This window comes from Poecilia reticulata, chromosome 2, assembly GCF_904066995.2.
Source record: "Poecilia reticulata chromosome 2, P_reticulata-male-v2, whole genome shotgun sequence".
In the NCBI taxonomy this organism is placed as follows: Eukaryota; Metazoa; Chordata; class Actinopteri; order Cyprinodontiformes; family Poeciliidae; genus Poecilia; species Poecilia reticulata.
This window is the reverse complement of record NC_088831.1, coordinates 23,128,737-23,153,158: the sequence shown is the minus strand read 5'-3', so window position 1 is coordinate 23,153,158 and position 24,422 is coordinate 23,128,737. Positions and strand designations below refer to the sequence as shown.

The 24,422-nt window shown below is 39.6% G+C and overlaps 2 protein-coding genes across 4 annotated transcripts in view; both read left to right on the top strand.

The window, feature by feature from the left end:
- znf385b (zinc finger protein 385B) overlaps positions 1–12,668 on the top strand; it is a 68,468-nt gene extending 55,800 nt beyond the window's left edge. The window contains exons 5-11 of one of the 2 annotated variants that reach the window (XM_008432906.3): positions 1,749–1,885; positions 2,002–2,112; positions 6,114–6,285; positions 6,366–6,737; positions 7,994–8,178; positions 9,096–9,191; positions 9,720–12,668. In XM_008432906.3, the coding sequence (XP_008431128.2) occupies positions 1,749–1,885; positions 2,002–2,112; positions 6,114–6,285; positions 6,366–6,737; positions 7,994–8,178; positions 9,096–9,191; positions 9,720–9,989 (1,343 nt within the window). In that variant the 3' untranslated portion in view covers positions 9,990–12,668. The remainder of the gene's footprint in view (positions 1–1,748; positions 1,886–2,001; positions 2,113–6,113; positions 6,286–6,365; positions 6,738–7,993; positions 8,179–9,095; positions 9,192–9,719) is intronic. The other variant, XM_081600851.1, reaches the window with a different exon arrangement.
- Positions 12,669–13,762: 1,094 nt separating this feature from the next.
- LOC103478820 (solute carrier family 22 member 4-like) lies at positions 13,763–23,104 on the top strand. Of its 2 annotated transcripts, none has more exons than XM_008432884.3 (11): positions 13,763–15,120; positions 16,627–16,842; positions 17,408–17,511; positions 18,356–18,510; positions 19,340–19,511; positions 19,697–19,823; positions 19,897–19,997; positions 20,284–20,498; positions 21,738–21,920; positions 22,032–22,167; positions 22,375–23,104. In XM_008432884.3, the coding sequence occupies exons 1-11, from the start codon at positions 14,911–14,913 to the stop codon at positions 22,475–22,477; spliced, it is 1,722 nt and encodes a 573-aa protein (XP_008431106.1). In that variant the 5' UTR covers positions 13,763–14,910; the 3' UTR covers positions 22,478–23,104. The 2 variants fall into 2 exon arrangements, with proteins under 2 accessions (XP_008431106.1, XP_008431115.1); XM_008432893.3 differs by having other exon boundaries at positions 13,764–15,120; positions 16,630–16,842.
- The last annotated feature ends 1,318 nt before the right edge of the window (positions 23,105–24,422 follow it).

Genomic DNA, 24,422 nt, shown 5'->3' with positions numbered 1-24,422 from the left:
ATTTAAAGGTAAATAGGTCATATATCTTTTAATTTAGATTAAATGTGGTGTACAAATAATGTATATATTATAGAGATATAACAAATATATAATAAACAGAAAAAGGTTGTCATTTTTTTTGTTTAATAACGTATTTAAAATTTTATTTGATCTGTTTACCTAAGTCGGAAGATTGTACCTAATAAATTCAAAATTCAATATTTATATTCCTCCTCCTCCCACTCAGTGTCAGGACTGATTCAGTTTTCCTCCGTGTTTCCACCCACGCCCCGTTGTTATGAAAGATTTCTCTGCAGGGCTTCTACAGGCCGTGATTGTAGAAGATAGAAGAAGCATACTTATCTCTCATCAGATATATACTCCTCAACACACTCTGTATGCAACACCTACTCATATTAGGAGGCTTGCAGAAGGATTCGCACTTCAGCTTCTGCTCCATGTTTTGCTCAAGTAGGCAGCCACTCCTTTAAGTACGACAAAAATACCACATGGCAAACGCACAACGCTGTATGGAAATGCTTAAACATTAACTGTAGGGTCAATTGGTGACTCCATACAGAACAATTCAAGGAGTTTCCAGGTTAATACGTTGCGCTCAAATGTCCAGAAGGTGTAAAAAATCTTCAAGTTGGAGTCTAGACCTCAAGATCGATGTGCATGTTTAAAATAAAGAAAGGTTTGATTTGTCAGAGAGGCTGGATTCAGGCTTGACTTCACACCCGAATTTAGCACATTCTACTTGGAAGCTGCAAAACCATTGGGATTCACGAATTGTTAAGCTATTACTGGCAAGCTGACTCTAAAAATAGCTAATGTGCAATACTACTGTATGTGTAGCACTAGTTTAATGAGACACAAACCAGCAGAAGGGATGTTTAATAGTTAATACCAGCCACTTTCCTCTCATTTTCTGGGATACTAAACTGATTTCTGCCCTCAGACTTTCCTGGTTTCCAATAAGTTTCCTTGTTTAATTTAGGGTTAGAACAGCTGCAATAAATTGCACTATGGATGGAAACCAGCCAAAAACCAAAGCACTGCGACACATTCACCTGTCGAACATGAATGATGTACTGGGACTGTAAACGGCTCTTCAAATGACGGATGACTGTGGCTCAGTGGGTCGAGTAATCCTCTTGAAATCTAAAAACTATGATTTGATTCCAGCTTCCTGCTGCCACATGTCAAGGCACCTAAACCCCAAGTAGCTTACCAATCTGGGTATGTGTAAATATGAGTGCGACTGAATGAATGCGGATCTGGTGTAGGGCGCGTTGAGTGGTCAGTATAAATATAAGAGGGCTATTTAAAATCACTAAATTTATCCTCTTCAAAATACCTGGCACTTAGATGGTACAGCTTTGGTTTAAGTATTTGGAATCAGACCTGGCAGTAAATCAAAGTAAAAAAATAAAATAAAATAACTGGCAGCCTCATTGGTAGCTACAGCCAACGCGGCGCTCATTCTCAATTCCAGTCAGATGGGTTAATTACCAGATAAGGAGCATGTGTGCAAAAAGAAGACCACACCTGAGAAAATTTACAGAAAACAAAGAAAAGTTCCAACAAAAAATTGAGAGAGAATACTGCTCTTATGTTGATGGAAAAATCTTGGAAATTTGTGGGCATTTCCTAAGGTTAACTTTTCCATTGATAAAACAAACTTGACTACAAAATGCATTGTATTCTGAAAATATGTGAAATATTTTTACTTTTCAAAACTTCTATTTCAACATCTTTGTTTCCAGGAAGTGGGAGCGGGGGAGTGGGCGGGGCGTTGCCGGGTCTGATTGGCGCCACTGGCCCCTCGGTGATGATGAAACCGTTCCTGCCGTTTCCCATGGAGACGACGTCGCCAGTCGGACTCTTCCCAAACTTCAACACGGTGCACGGACGCAAATTTTGTTGTTGCAGCTGTCCAGTCTGACTGAGATAAAAGGAGCTGTCATCAGATAATCCTCTGCAGCTGTTGACCTCTGACCTCTGTTTGTTTTGGAGCAGATGGATCCGGTGCAGAAGGCTGTCATCAATCACACCTTTGGTGTTACCATGGTGCCCAAGAAGAAACAGGTCATCTCCTGCAGCGTTTGCCAACTGAGGTTCAACTCTGACGTGAGTTTGATGTGTGATGGTCGTCTGTGTGTTTGCTTTGCAGAAGTAAAAAAAACAGTTTTTTTTGTGTTTTTTTTTTCATAAAGTACTGAAGTACCTCTGCATTGAACAAGTGTCTTATGATGTGTATTTTATCTGAGAACCATTAGGTACTTCATACCAGTCGTGTGATTTTAGAGTCTTTGTTTCACAAACAGTAAGATAAAGCACTGGAGAGCTAATTAACGATTTGTGTAATTTAATAAAAATTTCCAGATTAAAGTCAGGACTTTGGCATAAGGATTTTAGGATTAAATGTATAAATGTATAAAATAAATGTATGCAGCAGTTGTTCCTTCCTGTTTTAACTCAGGAAATGTCTTTAAGCCCCCCACCCCCCCCACCCCACCCCACCCCCTCTTGCTCTAAGACACTCTTCATGTATTTCTGGAAATGGGGATTAAACTGGGAGGAGCCACATATTATCTGTCTCAAATTCTGCTGTCATGACATACCAACAGTTTTAGCTAATATGTAAAAAAATACAGTTTTATAAAAGTTACCTCGAGCAGCTTTAAAGAGATGGTAATCATTGTGCAAATTGAAGTAATTTTAGTCATTCTAACTGGCTTAAACGAGACAAGTTTGGCCTGATTTAACTTCTGACAGCGAGGAAAAAAAAAAAAAGGTGCATCTGTGTATGTAAACTTCTGGTTTCGACTGTATATGTGGACATTTATTTTAAAGCACGCTCGAGAAATGAACGTACCGCAAAAGAAGCGCTCCTCTGGGTTTTTTTAAGATGCTTCCTGTGTGTATAATCAGGTGTAAGAGGCACTCCTCTGCACTGTATTAACACAGCGCTGTGTAAATGACACTGAGAGATTTCGTGACTGCTGAGAGCTTAATGAGCTGCCTCATTACCGACACGTCCATCAAACATGACTAATCCACGAGCCGGTAAAATTATTCATGAGCGAACATGAATAGAGGAATTACTGCTGATAAGGAGGGAGTAAACAAGGAGCATTAACTCATTCTAACAAGCTGCGTAACAAGCTGGATCGGCCATGGAGGCAACAAGAGTAGAGTCATGGTGAGCAACACAGCACTCCTACTGCAGACAGGAAAAACTCTATTAAAACACAGACACTTTCTGAAAAGTGGTTACATGGAGAGCTTTGATTTTCCTGTTTCCTGTCACTTTTAGATCACATAAAGTAGTGCAGAAAACGTTGAAAGTGTGATGTGCGCACTTGTCTTTTATCCACTCTACCTCTGAAATAAAGTCCATTGCAACCAAACGACTTCTAATTTGTAAATGGAGTCCAACTGTCTGAAACTGAAAGCTAGCATTGTGAAGAGCAAGGAGCACAACAGACACATCTGAGATAAAGTTTTGGGGAAGTTTTAAGCACCGAATTTATGAAGCAACATCCATCCATCCATTTTCTGTACACCTTTGTCCCTTGTTCAATGAACACTATTCAGTCTGAAATCTGAAAGCGAACAACAAACCTACCAAGTCGTGACCGTCCATCGTAAAAGACAAAGCATCTGTCAGAAAGGCAGCCGAGAAGCTCTTGAAGAGCTGCAGAGACCCAAACCTCAGGTGGAAGAATTGGTCAAAGGCCATTGTTGAAAAAAACTGGCAAGATGTTGTTGCAGAAAGCTTCTTTATTTGGGAGCCCGTGTTTATGACAAAGAGCATGCGTCTTGAACAAGTTGGAGATTAGAGACTCTAAACTAGATTTAGAAACTCGTCGTTCTGTATGCCTGATGCTCTGATGGACCTCGCTCTGTTGAGTGGATTTTTCTTCTTACCTCATCGGTCTGGGAGTGTGTTGGATTATTCGGCCCGGTGTCGACAGCTGTGTTTGATAAAGCCCTGTAAACCTCACCCAAAGCCTCTGCTTCCAGGAGCTGGGCCTGGGTTTTTGTATGTGTACTGTAACGGGGATAATGCTTTGAGAGCGTCCGTATCCCCGTTAAGCCTTATTTAGTGCTGTGCCTGAAATCTTCCAGCTGCTTTGATGCCATTGCTAATGTGCTACTCATGCTACACCTGCTATGCAGACCCAGTTAGACAGCAAAGGCAGCTAAAATGTGGATTCATTGTACTGGCCGGGGTATGTGGTTGGATGCTGTTAATAAGGACTAAACTAATTATGCTTGTGTTCCTGAGATTTATGGCTTGAGCTTTGGTCCTGCTGCAAAAATAACCTGCTCTGTGTGGAGACTTGATCACATATTAACACATTAAAAATGTGCACTGAAGCAGACGCAGCAAATTAACATGGGACGTTTAAAGAATTAACAGTCTTTTTTTATACCTGTGGGTGTGCGCCCTCTAGTGTCTAATTAGAAAGGATGCAAAAAATCTGGGTTCGACGGAAGCGACAGCAGAAAGGAGACACATGATGTCAAAGCAAAAATGTTTAAAGGTCATATGTCATCATTTTTTAACTAATCCGTCGTCCAGGCTTTGGATAAAGGACAGGTTTTGTACTGTCCAAGGAATAGTTCATTTCCATATCTGGAAATGAGACGTATAAGTGTAAAATGTAAATGTAAAATAATGCGACACCTGATCTGGACATCAACAACATGTCACAATCTTTTTGGCAGAAAATCTGCTTTATCTGCCTGACTTTATTTAACCTGCTTATCTCCTTTAGAAACAATGGAGAAACTGCTGTTTCTCATTTTATTTTGTCCAAGCGTCTAAAATCTGTAGCTTAAATAGTACAATTTTATGTTTTTAAGTCAAGAAAAAATGACTTAATGCTTAAAGTTCTCTATCTCCGTTTGTCTTAGTTTTGGACTTACATATTGGAGCAGAGACAGCAAGACGACAACATTTCACAAAATGAGACATCCTCCAGTCTAATTCATCACTTTAAAGGGACGTCAATTAGATGTGACATGTGAAGCAGCTGTCAAAACAATCTTACTATTAGAACTGACTGCTGTCTTTTTCTATTTATCGTTTTTGTCAGGGTATGGTCAAAGCTGTTTAGGAGAAGAAATTTATTCAAATTTATTTATCTACAAAAATTTATGACCGGGAATTGAATCTCAAAAGTTCTTCCACAATGGAAGACTTACTCACATCTCCTGCAACTCTCTCTCTCTCTCTCTCTCTCTCTCTCTCTCTCTCTCTCTCTCCCTCCTCCTTTTCTTACTTTTTAGGAAGATATTTTACTGGTATGCATTTCTGGCTCATGGGGAGGAGGACAGAGAAAATGTGGAGGCAGAAACTCCTTAAAACTGAATAGATTATGTGGTGAATAAAGAATTACACAGAGTCAAATCTGCTTATTTTTTAAGTACAAAACACAAATTATGCAAATGGAACATTGTAGCAATAAGCTGTCCTCCCCCAAAAAAATTTAAATTCAAGTAATTTGTATAACACATTTCAGCAACAAGAAAAGACCCGAGCGGACAGGGGGGTCCTAAAGTTTATTCAAATATATAATAAATACCTTTATTTATTTAAAAAAATATATACTCCCACAGACATAAAAGCCCAGGAATAACATATGTTTAGGATAAAAGAAGAGAGCGTTGCAAATTTGTGTTTATTTTATTGACAATAAACTGTTCTATAGTCACAGTAGTTAATTTTAAAGAATAAAAATATGTTGAATTTTCAGCAGATTTGGACTAGCTTCCATATTTGCAGGAGCTGCAGAGAGTTAGGAAACATCTTTGCGAAGATGTTCAATCAATGGTACAGCCCTGTCATGTTTTTCAGTAGAGAAGCATACGGGCAGATCCATATTTTTTATTTTACTGCCTTTATTTTTGCAAGGGAAGTGGTCTCAGCTCTGAAACTGTCTCCCTGTTTCTGCTCTGTAAAAGTAAAGGAGTGCTTTGTGCAGATATGTTGCAAATGAAATGAAGAAACGAAGCAGAGAGTGACAAGACAAGAAACAGGAGTGAGAGCTGAACAACAGGAGGAAAGCCGAGTCAAAGCAGAAATAAAGCTCAACTTTTTGTTATTTGTACGTTTTCAGTCGCAGGCGGAAGCTCATTACAGAGGCAGCCGTCATGCCAAGAAGCTGAAGTCTCAGGAGAACAAGGCCAAAGCCAAGCTGTCAGTCACACCAGAGACCAACGGGAACAGCTGCGGTCCTGCTGGTCCGGCCCATCCGCTCCCTGCTAGCAGCAGCAACAGGCAGGGCACAGGTGGAGTTTATCCCCCAGACCGATTGCTGATCTCAAACTTTTTATTTTCTAACTCTTCCCCCCTGTCATCCTCTCTGCAGAACTGTTTTCCATCCCCCCAGACTCCCTGTCCTCCGTCAAGCCGTGCCTCCCGTCCTCCACCTCCCCTCTCTCCTCCTCTCCCTCCGTCAGCAGAGCTGGCAGTGAGCCTCCGCCGTCCAGCCCACCCTCCGCCCTTCCGGCCCCCGGCCTCTCTTCGTCTTCCTCATCCTCCTCCTCCTCTTTAAAGTCTTGCCCCCCGTCTTCAGTCGCCCCCTCCCCCGCACCCGCTACCCCGCAGACCGCCTCCTCGTCCTCCCAGGATGCTCCTCTCTCAGCGGAGTCCGAGGAGGAGAAGGCGAAGAAGCTGCTGTACTGCTCTCTGTGTAAAGTCGCCGTCAACTCTCTGTCTCAGCTGGAGGCTCATAATGCAGGTAAGGAAAATAATTAATAAAAGTTTATTTTTATGTATGGGTTTTGGTACTTTGGCATATTTGGTTTCACTTCGGAGTAAAGATGAGTCACATGGGTCAATATTTCTCTTTGTAGTCTTTTTTTTAACCCACACTTAAAACACAAAATAAAACACAACAATGTGAGTGAAATTTTTTTAGCAAAGCCTTTGAGTATTTAACCTCTCACCTTTACTCTGATTGGCTAGGCTTACATAAGTACACCACTTAGTAATATTTTCAATTTTTGACTTGTAAAATAATGCAAAATAGTTTAAAACACGTATTTCAGGGAACACCTCCACTTGCTTTGACCATTAAAAGACGGGAATAATTTTGTATTTATGTCTGGACTTTGACTGGGACGTTCTAAAATATGATTCCAGTATGCTGGACTTTAAAATACTGTTGTCGGTTTAAAAATTATTGAACCGCTTAGCATCACAATACATTGGAGATCTACTGCTGTTGAACCATAATAAATAAAACATTAACCAACATTTTGATGTGTAACGACAGCACTTGGTAAAATATAATGTTTCAATTGTTGGTATGTGTTTCTATACCTTTGTATTTTTGTGTTTTTATGAGGTAAAGCACTTTAAATTGCCTTGATGCTGAAATGTGCTGTACAAATAAACTTGATTGATTGATTGATTGATTTGATATAAACTATTCCTTTCTAACTCTGTCTGTGTGTTTAGTGCTGACAGGTGATCGTCCACCTCAGTCTTCTCTAACAGCCCAACAGATTTTCCTTCATTATTTTTGTTTCACTGATGCTGTCTGACAAATGTCTTAAGCTTTCGCCTGTGGATTCACTTTGAAATTAAGTCACAAATGCACACCACAGTTTTCAGAAAGCGTTTTATACTTTTTCCTTTTAACATACACGCACGACTTTGCATTGTTCTGTCACTTTAAAACATGAAGAAAAAAAAATGTTTATGGCACTAATAGTAAAAAAGTGAGCAAACAAACCATGTGCTAAAAGAAGCTGAGAACAGGAAGAATATCTAAAACCATGTTGACTGAATTTTTATTTTTGACAAGTTCAGCTACTTTTGTAAATTACTCCAGGAAATACGCTCTGAATATTTAAAAACCCTTTTTCTAATTTCGTCCTGACTCGGGAGGGTGGAGACGCGTCTTAAGCCGAAGCTCTGAGACTCTTCTACCTTCGAGTCTTTTTGACTCGATGTTTTATGACTCCCGTAATGTTTATTTATGTATCTCAGGTTCAAAGCACAAAACGATGCTGGAAGCGCGCAGCGGCGCGGGGCCGATCAAAGCTTACCCTCGACCAGGGGCCAAACTGAAGAACGGCAGCAGCTCGGCCCTGAAGGGCTCCGGCCTGCAGAACAAAACCTTCCACTGCCAGATCTGTGATGTCCACGTCAACTCTGAGATCCAACTCAAACAGGTCAGCGAAGCTCAAATGCCTCTTGATCTCTGTTTTTTTTATTTATTTGATTCTTTTCAGGCAACTCCTGGACAAATACTTCCCTTTGCCAGTTCATCCTTTGCACATGTTCTCATTTCTCCCCAACCTACTTCCCCTTTTGCTCCCCCAATGTTTGATTTTGGTTGTTTCTGATTAATTATGGAGGGGAAAAAACATACAATACTTCATATAATTTCCAATTTTTCTGACAGTGTTTCTGTTTAGTATTTTGGCAAACAAAATCCTTTCAAATCATTAATACAAATCTCCTTCAGTTACTTGCAGTCAAAATGCAGCAGATGTGCCTGCTGATGCTTTTTTGATACAACTGGTATTACTAGCAGCTCTTTGCCTCCATCTAGTGGTCAGAGTGAGAACTGCATCCATTTACTGTGTTTTTGCTGTGTGAAACGCTTTGAATTGGACAGAAACCAAAGTAGAAATCCAATTTCAAATAAAATCTAGAGAAATTGTTTCATCACTGCTGCAGAAGATTATGCCTGTTGCTGATATTTATCATACTTAAATTTATTTGCATCATATGTGCAAAGATGTTTAATTTGCTATATGCAAAAACAGTCAGTTTATTTAGAAAGTTGTACATAAATTATAGGCCTCCAGCGTTTAAAGATGTATTTTAATTTTGAGATCTAGAACCTTTTTTCCCCCACCAGAACCCCACATTCATCCTCCTGATCAAACTAAAACAAGTCTGTGTTACCTCTTGCTATCAGAAACCAGTTTTTTAAGAAATATTACTACAGCACCACCATCAGCTATTTGCAGATTCTAGGTTGTCATAAATTGAGGCATGATTAGCGTGAGACAGCTAAAACTTGAAAATGGAAAAGCGGCAAAGCTTACGGTCTGATTTGTTCATGTTGTTGACGTTGCAGCACATTTCCAGCAGAAGACACAAGGACAGGGTGGCAGGAAAACCCAGCAAGCCAAAGTACAGCCCTTACAACAAGCAGCAGCGCGACTCGCTCACTGTGAGTGTCTCCTTCCAGCTCTCTGCTCAACTTACAGTGGAGAAATTCACCCATAAGACAGAAAGACGCAAAGAACATTTGCTTAAATTTGTCTTCATATTTTCTTTTTTCCCTTTCTCCTTGTTACCTACATGTTTCATTTGCTCTGCTCCTGACCTTTCTGCCTCTGATTCTTTATTTTTCTAATCTAATCTATTTTTTTTCCTTTCATCTTCTCTCCACTGCTCATTTCCCGTATTCTTCTGTCTTGCTTGTTTTTCCTTCTTCTGTTCCCTCTTTGCTTTTCCTTGTCGTTTTATTTAATCTTAATTCTTTTTGTGTGTGCTGTCATTTCTTATTCCACTTTATTTTCTACCATTTTCTCATATTTATTTCTTTGCATCGCTGTTTTGTCTGCTTTCCCGTTTCACCATTTCATTTCCCCTTTATTTTCTTATCTTATTTTTTTTTATTTCACCTACTGGATTTGATCATTTTCCTTTTCCTCTTTGACTCCCTCCGTTATCCCTCGTCTCCTTGTCTCCTCAGAAGGAGCTGGCGAAGCCTTCTCTATCTCCTTCCTTCCTTTCCTCTCCTTTCACTTCCACTTCCTCTCCTCTCCCCCCCTCCATCTCCCTCCCTCCTTCCTCCATCTCCTCCTCCCCTCTCCTCTCTCACACCTCCTCACCCCTCACCCCCGCCATCTCCCTCCACCCTCGCCCTCCGTCGTCCTCGTCCCTTTTCACTGCTTCCTTCCTGCGTCCTGCTCCCGGACCCATCAGAACCAACCAAGGATCAATTCTCTTCGCGCCCTACTGATGTCCGCGGGAGCAGAGGGGGAGTCAAGCCCACAACCTGTGACCCCTAGCCCGCTGTGTGCTGGAGCTTCAGCTGTTGCTGCGGCTTTGCTTACTTGACTGAATCTTCCTACAGAGACATGAAGAGGACGGAGACGTCCGGCTTTTTGATCAAAACCCTCTGGTTCCGTCCAACGCCTCCTGACATGGAGGGCAGAGGCACCGTTGCGTTCGCTGACCCGCTGACGTCGACCTGAACAGAACCAGAGGCTAACAAAGCTCCCAGACATACTGGAGAACAGGAGAAATGCAGTCATGGAATATTCATGAAGATCCATTTAGCACCGTGTAGAAAGCAATAAGTGTTACAGGAAATGGGTTCAAGACTGCAAAAAATAGGCTGCAGCTCATTTCTTAAATCATTTAATAGAAATATATGACATTTTTATTTTATTTTTACCGGATTAGACTTTTTAAAAAGATTTTGTTTTTCCACAATCATTAAATGCATCAATACTAAGGATTCCAACTAGTTTGAACATGAACTAAAAGCATCTTGAAGGTTTTTTTTGTTTTGTTTTGGTAAAATCAGACAAATATTGGAGACATGCAGCTGGATTCCTAAATGTGGATCCTCTTTCAGTTAGTTTTTTTTTCCCATTTGATTTAAATCGTCTACCTCGATGAAAGACCTGGAAGCACTTATTTGTCCTTAAAAGGAAAATCGAAATTTGTCAAAGTAACAAACAAGAAAAACCAAAATGAACAGAAATCGGTTCTGGCCGGGAGAAGAGTCATCGGTGCAGCTGTAGATTTAATCCAAATGTAAGAAAGGGGGGGAAAATATTGTATTGGTTATTTATCAGGCTGATAATTCGCCTCCTCTGACTCAGTAAAAAAGCAGAGGATGTGGGAAATGTTCTTCCTCCCACTGAAGAAGCAAACCAGCACTAACAAGATGTCACAAAACAAAAAGCAAAAAAAAAAAAAAGACTACTGCCATCTCATCATGTGTGGCTTCATATATTTACCAAATTATGAATGTTTTTTTTCTTTACTTTAAGTAAAACAGCCAAATATCGGCTTCCCCTCCTTAACTGAGCAGATGTCTCTTACATATTAAAACAGTTTCAGTACAAACATTTATTTTTTTTGTCTCATTCAGATATTTTTTTCCGTGCACACTTCTACTGGTTGTCAGAGAGACGGCACTGAATCAGGATCAAGGATCAAGACGTGGGCTTTGACTAGGCCCAGAAAAGACAGTTTCTCAATTTGCTGGATTTAAATCTAAAACTAAAATATTAATTTTGTATGATGGTAAAAACTAGATTTTTTTAAATAATAAAAGTCCCAAATGAAAACAAATAATTGACTCATACCTTTAAAATTAAACTATTAATTATTAGCTCTAATATATCATATTGATTGGAAACGTTCTAATTTATAAGACCTGGAAATGTGAATGTGCTTTTCGGTATGTATTTATGCAGAAATGTTTTTTTTATCAGAGAAAATCAGTTCCTATTGTTTTAAATATCAAGTAGTCTTCTTACCTCATCATTACATTGTTTTAAATCTTACATAAAAACCCAGCCAAGAGACAAAAAATACTTTTTTTTTTGCCTTCATGTTGATGGAAATATTCATTGTTTCAGAAAACCTACTAAACTAAAATATATAGAATTGGATAAAAAATAATGCATCTGTAATTATCCTTCTTTTTTGTGCTCTTAACCAACAGGCAGAGAAAATGCATCTATTTGTCTTATTTTTACTAACTTCAAATTGTCTGAGCAGAAAGTCTGAAGTGAAGAAATGAGCCAGTGGAAATGTTTCTGAGGGTTTTTGTCTGCAATTTCAAATCCTCTCCACGTTTTGCTTTCTTCCTCCTGAACGACTTGAAGCATCCCCGTCTTCCAGCGTTGAACCGACCGGTAGAAAGACTTCTGTGTGTGTTTATCTATGCACCCTGTGTGACTCTTACCCATAAGACTGGCGTTTTCAAGAAGACACAAACTCACGTCCATCATCTTCCTCCTCTGTCCGATGATGTCGTCATAACGCAATAATGTACGTGCGAGCTGCCGCTTTTTCTACTCTCCTTCACCTTCTTCATCAGCAATACTGGGATCCGCAGGGGGCCGGATGCTGGAACCAGCTCCCAAAACTGGTGTGAGGTCAGTAGAGATTCACTGGCGGAGCTGAGATGATGTTTGTCTATGTGTGATTTTAAACAAAGCTGACATAGTTATTTTATATTTCTTCTAAAAATAAAAGTTTATCTTGATAAAAGGCACTGGAAAAAATAGCTTATAGTTACATAAGAGTTGTAAGAGGAGATCAGGAAGATTACATTTCATTGTACAACTTGGATGCAGGTTTTCAGTCCCGCTTCAGAAATCATTCATACGCTGCTCAAAATGTCCTGAACCGAAAGGATAAAACCTGCAGACAGAGACAGGAAACATGCGTTGTAAAATATACATGGAACAGATTTTAGCTTTGAATTCATTCTTCAAATGTATAAAAAGAAGAAATCCTATTTGCAGATTTATCGACCTCTGTATGTACAGTATTTATTTCCTTTGAACTTGTTTTTTAATGCGAAATTATATGGAAAATATGCAAATGTAAAATTTGTCAAGTGTCACATTTCTTTCTGTAAATGTTTGTTTTCATTAAAAATAAGTGAGCAGCATTCAGAGATTGTTTGTTTAATGATTGCTCAGAGTCGAAAGAAACCCCCCCAAAAAACTGAGCTATTAGTAGATTGCTGGGTAGTTGGAGGTGTGGTTGAAATGTGTCCTTTCTCTGATATGCTTTTTCTTTTTTTTTTTAAACAAATGAAATTGGAGTCAAGTTTGAATTTTACATCGATTATCTCTAATCCACACATCGTCAAATACAACACTGAACCTCCATCCCGTTACTCTGGCCTGTTGTCGGTGTGTTTTTATTAGGCTTGTGGGAAACCTCAAGGGGCATAGATGAGTATTCCTGCAGCTGCATCAAGTGTGGCAAAAAGATAAACAAAACTTTATATTTGAATATGCCTGGGAGAAAGGCTACTCCCTGTCATTTTGTTAATCGACAAAGTAGCACTTTCTCTGGATCAGTCCGATGTGCTGACGACATGTTTCACTCTTGACCTTGGGAGGACAACAGCGCCGGCCCTGATAGGAAGTTGCTCTCTCTTCTCTCGCTTCTCGTAATTCAGAATATGCAGCCTGACCTTGTCAAAAGAAAATAAATACAAGTCATAGACTTTGCATTGTTACCTGCTCATGTTTTCCTAGCTTTTAAACTAAATGAAACAAATCTAAACTGAAACATAATAAAGTAAAATACAACTTAAGGCATAAGTGTTTTTCACACCGTGCAGAAAGTCGCTAAGAGCAGAGAAACCTGAGTCAACCGGTCCTGTTGAGGACAGCCTCAGAAAACTGGACTGAACTGGACTTTTATTTTGAACCAGCTTGATAATTTACTGCACTCTCAGCAGCTCATGCTTTGTTATATAAGTCCAGTTAAACTATGACCATGTCTCTTTAGTGTCAAACCTGACAAACACGTCATTCATTCAGGCTTCAGACCAGCAAAGACTGATCCGAGATTAGAGATTAAGATGAAAAACGAGTTCAGTTAGAAGTCAGATCAAAGCAGAAATGTAATGACTGCATTATGGTTGTTTCATGTTGTTTGTATTAAAAAGGCCCAAATTTCATTAGTGATCACCTGAATGGAAGTTGTGTTCAAGCTGAAGTGTAATTCTCAGACATGTGGAGGAAGGTGAGCTTGTCAGATTTTTGGCCAACATGTGAAACATTGAGTGTTGAGTAAAAACGCTGCATCCTGAACTTACCGACCCAGTGGTGAAGCATGGTGGTGGCAGCATCATGCTGGAGTTTTTTTGTTTTTTGTTTTCCCCACAGGAACTTAGAAGCCAATAGCTTAGATTATGCATATCCAGGTGTTGAGATGGAAAAGATCCCAGACCTAAACCTGGCTTTGCTCTCCATCCAGTCAGATTGAGTTTGAGCGAATTTGCAACAAAGAACAGGCAAAAGTTTCAGTCTCCAGACATGCAAAGATGGCAGATGAGCGTTTGCTGCTGTGACTCAGGAGAAATGTGGTCCGATACAAACGTAAGCAACAGTTTCCAGATTTTTAGCTGAAAAAAACAAACGAAAAAAACATTGATAATCTTGTTTTCATTATCAGGCACTATTAAGAGTTTCATTTTATGACAGAACATTTCTAGAAGTCCAAACTAGTTAATTTGAACCTTTTATTAAGTAATGTAAAGCAGTTTGCAATATTTCATGAAGCATGAGGCGCATTTATGGTTTTTTTTGCACATACATTGGAACAAAAGCTGATGGACGCAGATAAAGTCAAACAAGTCATGTGACATCACTGCACTAAACAGCATCTGAAGCCAACCTAACATCAGCTGATTTGAAATGTTTCTTTTATTATTATTATTATTATTATTTCAAATGTTCCTCAGGTTAAAAAAGAAGATGCGTTTGGTTACAAAGTCACTACCGTCCCTTTTGTTGTTCTGGAGGATTCTGAGATAAAACTTTTAACCTTTTAAGACACAGTTTCTGTTGAGCTGTAGTTTGAGGGTGAAATCGTACTTTTGGAAGAGAGGCGGATGTGAGGGGCTGGATGAGAGGAGGAGTTTTTCCTCTCACTTGTTGAATAAAGGCGACATGGAGCAGCAGGAAGACTCTTGACACAGCAGCAAGCAGAGCACAGATGTAAGATTTATGTGCTTGATATTGCAGACAGAGTACATTATGGGAACATTGTGTGCAAGTAGCTAAAGTACGAGTGTTTACAGCCTCCAGACAGAGTGCCTCCCTGACCCCCTGTATCATAACCAGTAGAGGAATCTGAATCTCGGATTAGTTCTTGGGGCTTAAATAAGGAAAATGCAGGATTACGAGGAGTCGGTGTTGTTTCTGGGGAGATGGGGTCCGTTCCAGAGGAGAATCTTCTTCGTTCTTTGCCTTACCTGCGTTCCATGCGGATACAACATCCTGTCTGTCATCTTCCTGCTGGCCAGCCCCCCACACCACTGTGACATCCCTGCCCACAGTAACCTGAGCCAGGAGTGGATCCAGGCCAGCATCCCGGCGGAGGTATTCTAAATCCGAGCCAGCGAATGCCCTCACTTTGGCAAAGCATTTCAGCCATAAGTTTACTTTTTATCTTTATTGTTTATGATTTTGTAATGTAAGTGAATTGCTCGCATCTGTTCAGGTGTGAATAACAAACTAAGCTGCTATTCTCCATTTGCTTTAGCTGCTCGCCCTCGCATAACCTTTACCATGAATCTCCATCGTGACATATTGTTGCATGAGGCATAAGCTGTAGCAGTTAAAGATTATGCTCAATGCAACAAATAGCAGAAATACACAGTATCTACCAGGCACACAAAGTGTCACATTTTTATTCAGCAGAGACCAAAAGTAGAGCCTTAGAGGATTAAATGTAAGGTTGAAGGAATCAGACGATTGGCTTGTAACAACTACATAAATTCATTAACTCATCTAATTTTACATAATTACCAGATTTAAAAAAAAATGTGAATTAACACAAACTCAAGATTTTGATGTAATAAGGCATTTTTAAAACTGCAAAATCAACATATGAGCGAAACAATCAAATTGCAAGCTTCAACTTATTTTAGGATAAATAAACATCATTCCAGATTATAAAATCATCATAAAGTCTATGTGCAAATAGCCATTTATTTTCAATGCTGCCTTATCCTGGCCTGACCGCAGTGGCCTGATTTCTATCTCATGAAATCACTGGGCGACAGACGAGGTACGGCCTGGACGAGTCCATCACACGGCAACACAGAGACACACAAGAAAAATAACCATGCACACACACACACACGCACACACACACACACACACACACACACACACACACACACACACACACACACACACACACACACACACACACACACACATACCGAATGTTTCAATGATTCCCTGCTTCAGTTCACCTTATTGCACTTGATGGCTGATTAACTAATTAGCCCAAAAATTATGTTTCAGAATTATGGTGAGATTCCAGAGAGCTTACTATGCTAATTTGTTACAATATAAAAATAATAATAATAAAACAAACAATTTTATGTAATTAGCATTCTTTTAAATTTCACTTGCTGAGTGAGAAAGTTAAGTTGTGCAGCGTGTTCTCACGTAACCACCACCAGCGTTCAGCTGATGGTATTTCTTTTTTCTGCTCAGCTCTGGTCTTTGAGAATACAAAGCTACAGTTTTTGCTCTGGTTGCTGTGTGTATAAAAACAGAAACACTTTCTGTCAAATGCACACTTAATGGCAGTTGTTATTTATGAATGAGAAATAAAAACAAATATACTCAAAGCATTTAATATCAGACATAAAATACACACAAACGTGAGTAATTCGGTGGAAGGTTTCATCGTTGATACAGTTCCCATTCCTGACCTGACCAGTATCAACTGGTCAGGTCAGATCTGATGCAGTCTGTTCTGGTACAGCTGCCCTGTCCTCTGTAGCAGAAAAATAAATAAATAAATAAATAAATAAATAAATAAATAAATAAATAAATAGTGGAACTGTAATTACATTGTTTCCTGGTTAGCAGGTGGCCGGGCAGCCGGAGAAAAGCAGCTGCAGCCGGTACGAGCTGGACCTGGTTAGGAACCTGTCTGCAATGGGAGCCAGTCCAAACTGGTTGCAGAACCAGTCTGTGCCGGGATCAAGGCCAGAGGGTCTTCTGTCAAACCTGAGGCGGGAGGGCTGCAGAGATGGATGGAGCTACAGTACGGAGTACTTCCAGTCCACCGTGGTCACGGAGGTATTATCACTCTCTGTCTGGAATAAGAAAGCAGTTAATGGTTATTTTAGTATGACAGTAACACGAAGTAACACACAGTAACACGAAGTAGCACACAGTAACACACAGTAACACACAGTAACACGAAGTAACGAAGTAACACACAGTAACACGAAGTAGCACACAGTAACACACAGTAACACACAGTAACACGAAGTAACACACAGTAACACGAAGTAGCACACAGTAACACACAGTAACACACAGTAACACGAAGTAACACACACCTCAGCTGGTTCTTCATGTTCAGACTCGGTCGTTCTGAACCGATTCTTACAGATAAATAACTGCAAGGTCATGACCTTTCCCCCACAATCACTGACTGCATTTTGAGCATGATATAATATAATAACACGGCTAGATAGAAAGATTGATGAAGCTGCACTAAGAAAACCTTCAGAGGATCAGGAAAGATGAGAATGAATTGATTAAGAAGAACAGAACTGACAGATTGAAGTTAATTGTTGCTTTTTGTTGTTGTTGTTTGGGGGGTTAAGTAAATGTTTGCTTCGTGTTTTCCTCCCAGTTTGACCTGGTGTGCAGCGAACAGTGGAAGCAGCCTCTGACTTCTCTCGTCTACTTTCTGGGAGGACTTTCTGGATGTTTCATCTCCGGACTGATCTCTGACCGGTGACTCTTCGTCTCTTCATTTAATGTTTGCAAAATGAAGTGTCTCCCTGTTCCCAAAGCATAAATGATTTACAAATTGGAGTCGTTTCGAAGCAGTTTAGTTATGGAATTGCCATGTTTTCTGATTACATGTTTCCGTCTTGGGTAACTTCTACAGAACTATAACGAATCTAATAATATTTAATAATAATTTAAGCTAATAATGTTGATTAGTTTTTCGTCAAACAGAGGGCTGTTCTTTATTGTCAAACATCTGGTGATGACCCGTTTCCTTTATCAGAGTCATTTTCTTAAAATGACGGACTCCAAACTACTTGAGGAAAATATTAGAAAAATATTTTCAGACTATTTATTGCTAATGTTTGGCTTTCGTTATCATAGTGTGAACAGAAACATTTATACAGTGCATTTGATTAACTAAGTGAAACCTATGAAAGCAATATAAAGAGTCTGAGTTTTTCACACGTCTCTGAATTTCGAACCTTTGTTGATTAAATAATAATTATGAAATACACAGCTGCACATTTGGTTTATCAACAAAATTCACAACTTTAGGTGTTTGCAAAAAAAATACATCATAACATAATGAGATTTTACCCAAATTCAACTCCAGGTCAAAGGTTGAATCATTCAGATGACTAAAAGTAGCATTTTGTGTAGGATAGTTGCGCTTTTTAAAATAGCTCCTGTTTGATTTTCTTTAGCACAAACAGCCCTATTGTTTACTTATAGCCTATAAACATAACTAGCCGTTGAGGTTGAATGATGATGATCAGGATGTTTCCTTTTTATGACTGTATCTGTTGCATTCACGCCTGAGTCCTTCTCTGTTCTGGCGCCGCAGGTTTGGCAGGAAGCCCGTTCTGTTCGGGTCCATCGCCGTCCTCAGCATCTTCAGCAGCGCTGTGGCTTTCGCTCCGTCCTGGCCTGTCTTCACTGTTCTCTTTTTTATGCTGGGCCTGGGTCAGATCGCCTGCTACATAGTCGTGTTTGTGCTGGGTACGTTTCGTTGTGGGTCTTTACTCTCACCGTATTCTATTGCTGTGTTCATGGCCACTCAAATCAGAAAACCTCATTTGTTTAAAGGTGACTTGTTAAGGTTCCTTGAACAGGATAGGCCTACAGGCCAAGCAAAAAATGTCCATTACTTTCATCTTAAAATGAGTTGTTTTAGGGCCTCTCGTCACTTTAAATCTATATGGACTGCTGCTGGTCACATCTCTAACTCAATATTTACATCTACACTTGAAAATGACTGCAAACAGATGTACAATTAGACAGCCGTGCAAATTTGAAAAGCAGAAGTGGAGCCTCCTGCACAACTAGCAAGAATGCAGCAAGTGGTTTCTGGATGGTGAAACAACAAAACGCTTGTCTTTTCCACCTGCCATTGTTCGGCGCATGCAGTGTAAAATCCAGCTGACCAAACTTGCTGGAGATCTACTTAGGTGAAAGCCTGGACTCGACTAGGGTTGCTAGGAAACGGTGCAGTGCCCATTCATTATGGCTGAACATTCAGGCGGTTTTTGAAACTGCTAATTTTTCCAGACATCATAAAACATTTACTTGTTGCAAAAAAAAAAATTAAAAAGAAGCTGGGTGGCTATTTTTAGAAGCAGTTGAGACCCAAAATAAAAACATGTAAAAAGTAAATTTTGCATAATAGATTCCCTTTAAACTATCACATTTCAGATTAAATCTGTGCTAACTTCTTTTATCACATTATCATTTGTTAGCATATGTAATGCATTCTGAATGTTAGAAATGGCCAGAACTTATCATTTATGCTAATATCAGACACAATGAAATGTCTGTGTTTTCTCCACAGGTTCAGAAATCCTTGTGGGCTCCAGCAGAATCCTCTTCTCCAGTCTGGGCCAGCCTTTTGTCTACACTTTCTCCATGATGCTGCTGCCAGGAACCGCATACCTGGTCAGGAGCTGGAGACACCTATCGCTCATCATGGCTGTGCCTGGCTTGGCTTGCATCCCCCTCTGGTGGTAAGATGGTCTCACTACACCGTTGACATTTCGCAGTCTGCATCTTTGCACCTAAGACTTACAGAAAAGGGATACAATACTATAGTGACCGATTGATAAGGAAGCATAATCTCCTCCAAGGAAGTGTTTCTTTTTGGGAGCTTTCGGGAAGTGAGTCCCTTATTGCGTGTCTAAATGTCGACCAGGCTGGTTCCTGAGTCTCCTCGCTGGCTGCTGTCTCGTGGCCGCTTGCAAGAGGCCGAGCTCCTGCTGAGGTCAGCGGCTCTGGAGAACCGAGTGGAGGCTCCTCCGGTCATTTTCCTCCCTCCCAAGGTGGGAACCACCTGCTGAACCTCACTGGCAAATCGTAGGAGGTATATTGATGTTTCTCATGTTCTCTCGGCAGGCTGAAAAAGCAGCGGCACATCAAGCAGAGTCCGTCAGTTTCCTGGACCTGCTGAAGACCGCACAAATTCGGCATATAACACTGAAGCTGTGGCTAATTTGGTGAGCTGCAACTTTTTTTTGTTTTTGTTTGTGGAAAACCACTTTGTTTAAGATTGCACATCAGCCAAGCAGGTAACATTTGTCAAAGCAAAGCTTCTTCTATTGAGAAGATTGAAAATAATTTTACAAACTGCTATAGTCGAGCCACATTTAAAAGTCTAATTTTGATCCAGTAAAAAATATTTTGAGTTACAAATCGACTCGGTTCTGGTTGGTTACTTTAGAAACCTAAAATCAACTAAAATCAATCCGGTTTGGATTTTTAAGTCCGTTTCTTTCTTTGCAGGTTTTCCACAAGTGTCAGCTACTTTGGCTTGTCCTTCAGCATGTCCACTTTGTATGGCAACCTCTTCCTGAACTACTTCCTGCTCACAGCTGTGGAGCTCCCAGCATACTTTGCCAGCTGGCTGGCTGCACGCAGCTTTCCTCGCCGTCTTTCATTCATCGGTTTCTCCCTGCTGGGGGCGCTGGCGCTGCTCTTCATCCAGGGCACCATGAAAAGTGAGCGCGAGAAGCGTTAGGCTCGTGCGTTTCTGACTTTTACAGAAACGCACGAGAACATTAAACGACGTAAACAAGAAAACAAACCTACCTTTTTTGTATTTAGTGTGTGTTTCTTAGCTTCAACATCTTATTCAAGCTGCATTAATAATGCCACACTATAGCTTCTTCAAAATAATGAAAGATTAATGCAATAATCCAGTGCAGCGAAGAGAAGTATTTACCTCCTTACAGAATTCCTCTGTTTCTGCTATTTTGTCACACTTGAATGTTTCAGATCATCCTCAAACATTGTATCAGACAAAATTTACTTCGGTAAGAACAAAGTGTAGTTTGTCTCGTGTCACTTATGAGACAAAGATATTCAAACAAACCTGGCTCTGTGTAAAAAAGTAATTGTCTCCTGAACCTAATTATTGGTTGTGTCATTCTTGGCAGCAGCAACTGACAATAAGTTTTTTACATCACTTTGCAGGACGTTTGTCCCACTGTTCTTTACAGACTTTCATTCAACCACATTGATTAGACCACATCAAAACCTTTGTTTTGCTTTCTTGTATCTTGGACAAAAGCTAGACAATCAACAAGCTCTTGATTGCATAACCAAAGTCTAAGATAAACTTACACTTGTTGATAGCAAGACATTTTCCAACATGTTCTGCCAGAGACAAGAATTCGTGGCTCCTTCAGTTGCAACAAATTGTCCAGATCCCATCAGCATCACACTAAAAACATTGTGTTTGACCGAAAGCATGATATTCAGTTTTGTGCCACATGTAGAAAAATGCACACCTTCCAAAAAAAGGTCCAATTTCGTCTTATTGATAAACTTAACATTTCTTAACAGTCTTGGGGATAATCAAATAGTTTCTTTTTTCAAAAATAATAGATGAGCTCCCAAAATCTGAAATGTGAAAGAACGTCACTGCAGTATGAAACAGCCAAGACGCTGTGTTCCCTACAAGACATCAGGCAGAGCATGAAGAACAAGTGAATAGTCCGAGAGTCAATGACCATTAAAAGCTTCAGACAGACCTGGAATGAGCAGGTACGTATTGTTTTGAAGAAAACAATACGTAAAACATTCAGACACTATTACACTATTTATGCCTACTTACTGCACAAGACTCCACTGCTGAAGAGAAGCTTGTTGAAACGAGTTTAAAGTTTTGCCTAGCAGCATTTGCAAAAGTATTTTTTACTACTTGTGACCTCACAGCACCTCGTCCTTTGTTGCAGGTTATCCAACACTTACCATGTCCCTGGTGCTGTTGGGTAAATTTGGTGTTCTGGCAGGAAGTGGGGTGGTTTACACCTACACTGGAGAGCTGTCCCCCACAGTCATCAGAAACACGGCAATGTCTTCCTGTGCCATGTTCTCCAGAGTGGGATCCTCTGTGTCACCATATTTGCTTGAGTTGGGTGAGACCTTTAAATCTCAAAAGGCTGGAAGGGATCTAAAGATATCAAATAGAAACTGAGTCCAATGTTTAACTCTATTCAGATGAGATTTAATTTGGTTTTTGTCTCCAGCTGAGTTTAACAAGCTCCTACCCTGGATTACTTTGGGTGTTCTGTCTCTTCTCGCCGTTCTTCTCTGCATCTTCCTGCCAGAAACGTTCCGACAGCCACTTCCTGATACCATTGAGCAGATGCCGGTCACACAGTGGTGAGTTTGTGCAATGCTTGAGGATATTTTGGGGGGATTTTCTATGACAGACTAACACCAAGTTGGGTACAATTGTGAGATGGAGAAACATAAAAAGTTTTCAAAAATGTTGCACAAAAAATTTTATGTTATCTCACTTTATTAAGTGATCAGAAACCTGATCACTTAATGAGGATACTGATGCATTTCTGCTCATCTTATTTATAGGTTTACATGTCCCTGGGCCTCCAAAACTGCTTTGAAGGAAGAAGAAAAAATCACTAAGGAGCAGACGCCATCAGTGGAGATCATCTGCACAACTTGTTTATAAAGCAACCACTGATATCATATTTACCAGTACCAAGCTGCATGTTTTTTTTATTTCAGAAATGCTCTTTGGTAACTGAAGGAGACTGAACTCATGTATCGACAAGACTTCCATTCAGGAAGAACGGAGTGCTGTAGGACACAACCTAAACTCAAATTGACCTAAGAATGAGAGACATGGAAGCACACCGCAGTCTGCTGCAGCAAATAACTTTTGCGCTTTGTTTCACTGAAGGACTGAAATGCTGGAACTGAGATGAGGAACATAATGTATACGTAGAACTGAAAATGAAAGAACACTATGAAGAAATCCCATGATGGTTTTCTGACATAAGTAATTTCTGAATATTCAGTTAGTTAAATTATAAAATTGTTTTGGAAATTACTGGTGTATTGGCAGCATTTTTGTCGTTTTTTTTTTTTTGCACTGCACATGAACTTGAACAACCTGAACTTGAACAACAGGTAAACATTTAGAATTCAGGATTTTAATTGTGCGGTGAAGTCAAATATTCAGTTGTGCATATGCCAAGTTTAATATTCACAAATCTGACATATGCACAAATCAAGAATATGGCATTTTCTCTGTTCAATAAACTTGGACCATGTCTTTTGCATGTTATCATGACAATATGGGGGTCATTTTCCTGTCTCTTACATCATCTTACAAAGTGTACAGTGTGTTAAAAAAGTATTCACACCGCTTGAACTTTTTCAAAACTTTCCATACAAACAGCAGTGTATTTGAGTGGTGATTGTATGTGACAGATGAGCAGAAATTTGAATTGATTTTTATTCTTGTTTTCTTAGTTGAATCTATTCAAATGCCAAAGTTACCATGATAGCATCAAATATTTCTTAATGAACAAGGTGATTTCTTCTGAGTAATTTAAAAAAAAGATGGTAATAATGAATGTAAAGATAAATTAGATGTTTTGAGATTTTTAATATCTGAGAAATATGCTCTTTGGAGCCCCCTGCTGGCCTGAAAGCCATTAAGCATCAACTTGTGTCGCTAAATGTTTGATCATGAATAACATTCAGTGTCAGCTGAGTACGGTAAGCTAGAATTTTTTAAAATCTATTTCACAAATTCATTCAAACAGTGAAACTTACACACTGTACATTTATGTCTGCTAATTTATTTCTGCTTATTGATGATCATCATGGCTAACAGCTGAACAAAACTTTGCATTTTCTGAAACTTTTCTGAAAGTTTGAATGTTACATATGACCAATAAAAAATTATTTATAAATCTGAGTTTATTGAAAATTATATAGATATACTGGACAGTAAGTGGCTATCAGCTTGTCTTCATTGTTTACTCTTTCATCCTCCTTAAAACTTACTCTTCATGGGGCCAGTTTAACCCTAACCCATGGTAATTAATGCAGGTATTGGTACCTTTGATAGGGTGGGCTGGTGCCACATCCTGCTGTAAAAGGAAATCGGCATCTCCATAAAGCTTTTCAGTAGGATGAAGCATGAAGTGGTACAAAATTTTCTGGTTCCTTAGAATTTCCTGGTTCCTGGGTTGGACTTTGGTTTACAAATAAAATGCAAAAATGTCACAGTCCTTTTTCCCCTAAGCTCATGTCAAACCTTGCCTGAGCACCTTTTCTACAATGGTGCTTTTCCTCCACTTAACTTTCTACATGCTAGGTTGTAGCCCTAGCATACAGGTGCTACAACCTAGCATATAGTTAGACAACTGTTAGGCATCTGTTAGACAACTGTCAATTTAACAGTCTATGATTACATATCTTATAGAATGATTGTAGCACAGCATTTTTTTATTGCAAATTATGTTATTGGTCTCATGTAACATTTGAAACATATCACTCTGTGTCTAATATTACTCTGTGTTTTTGTTCATCCATATACACTTGTCTGTTGATGGTTTGGTGATTGTTTCCAGCAGTCACTGGGCAAGAAGCAGAGTAGACCA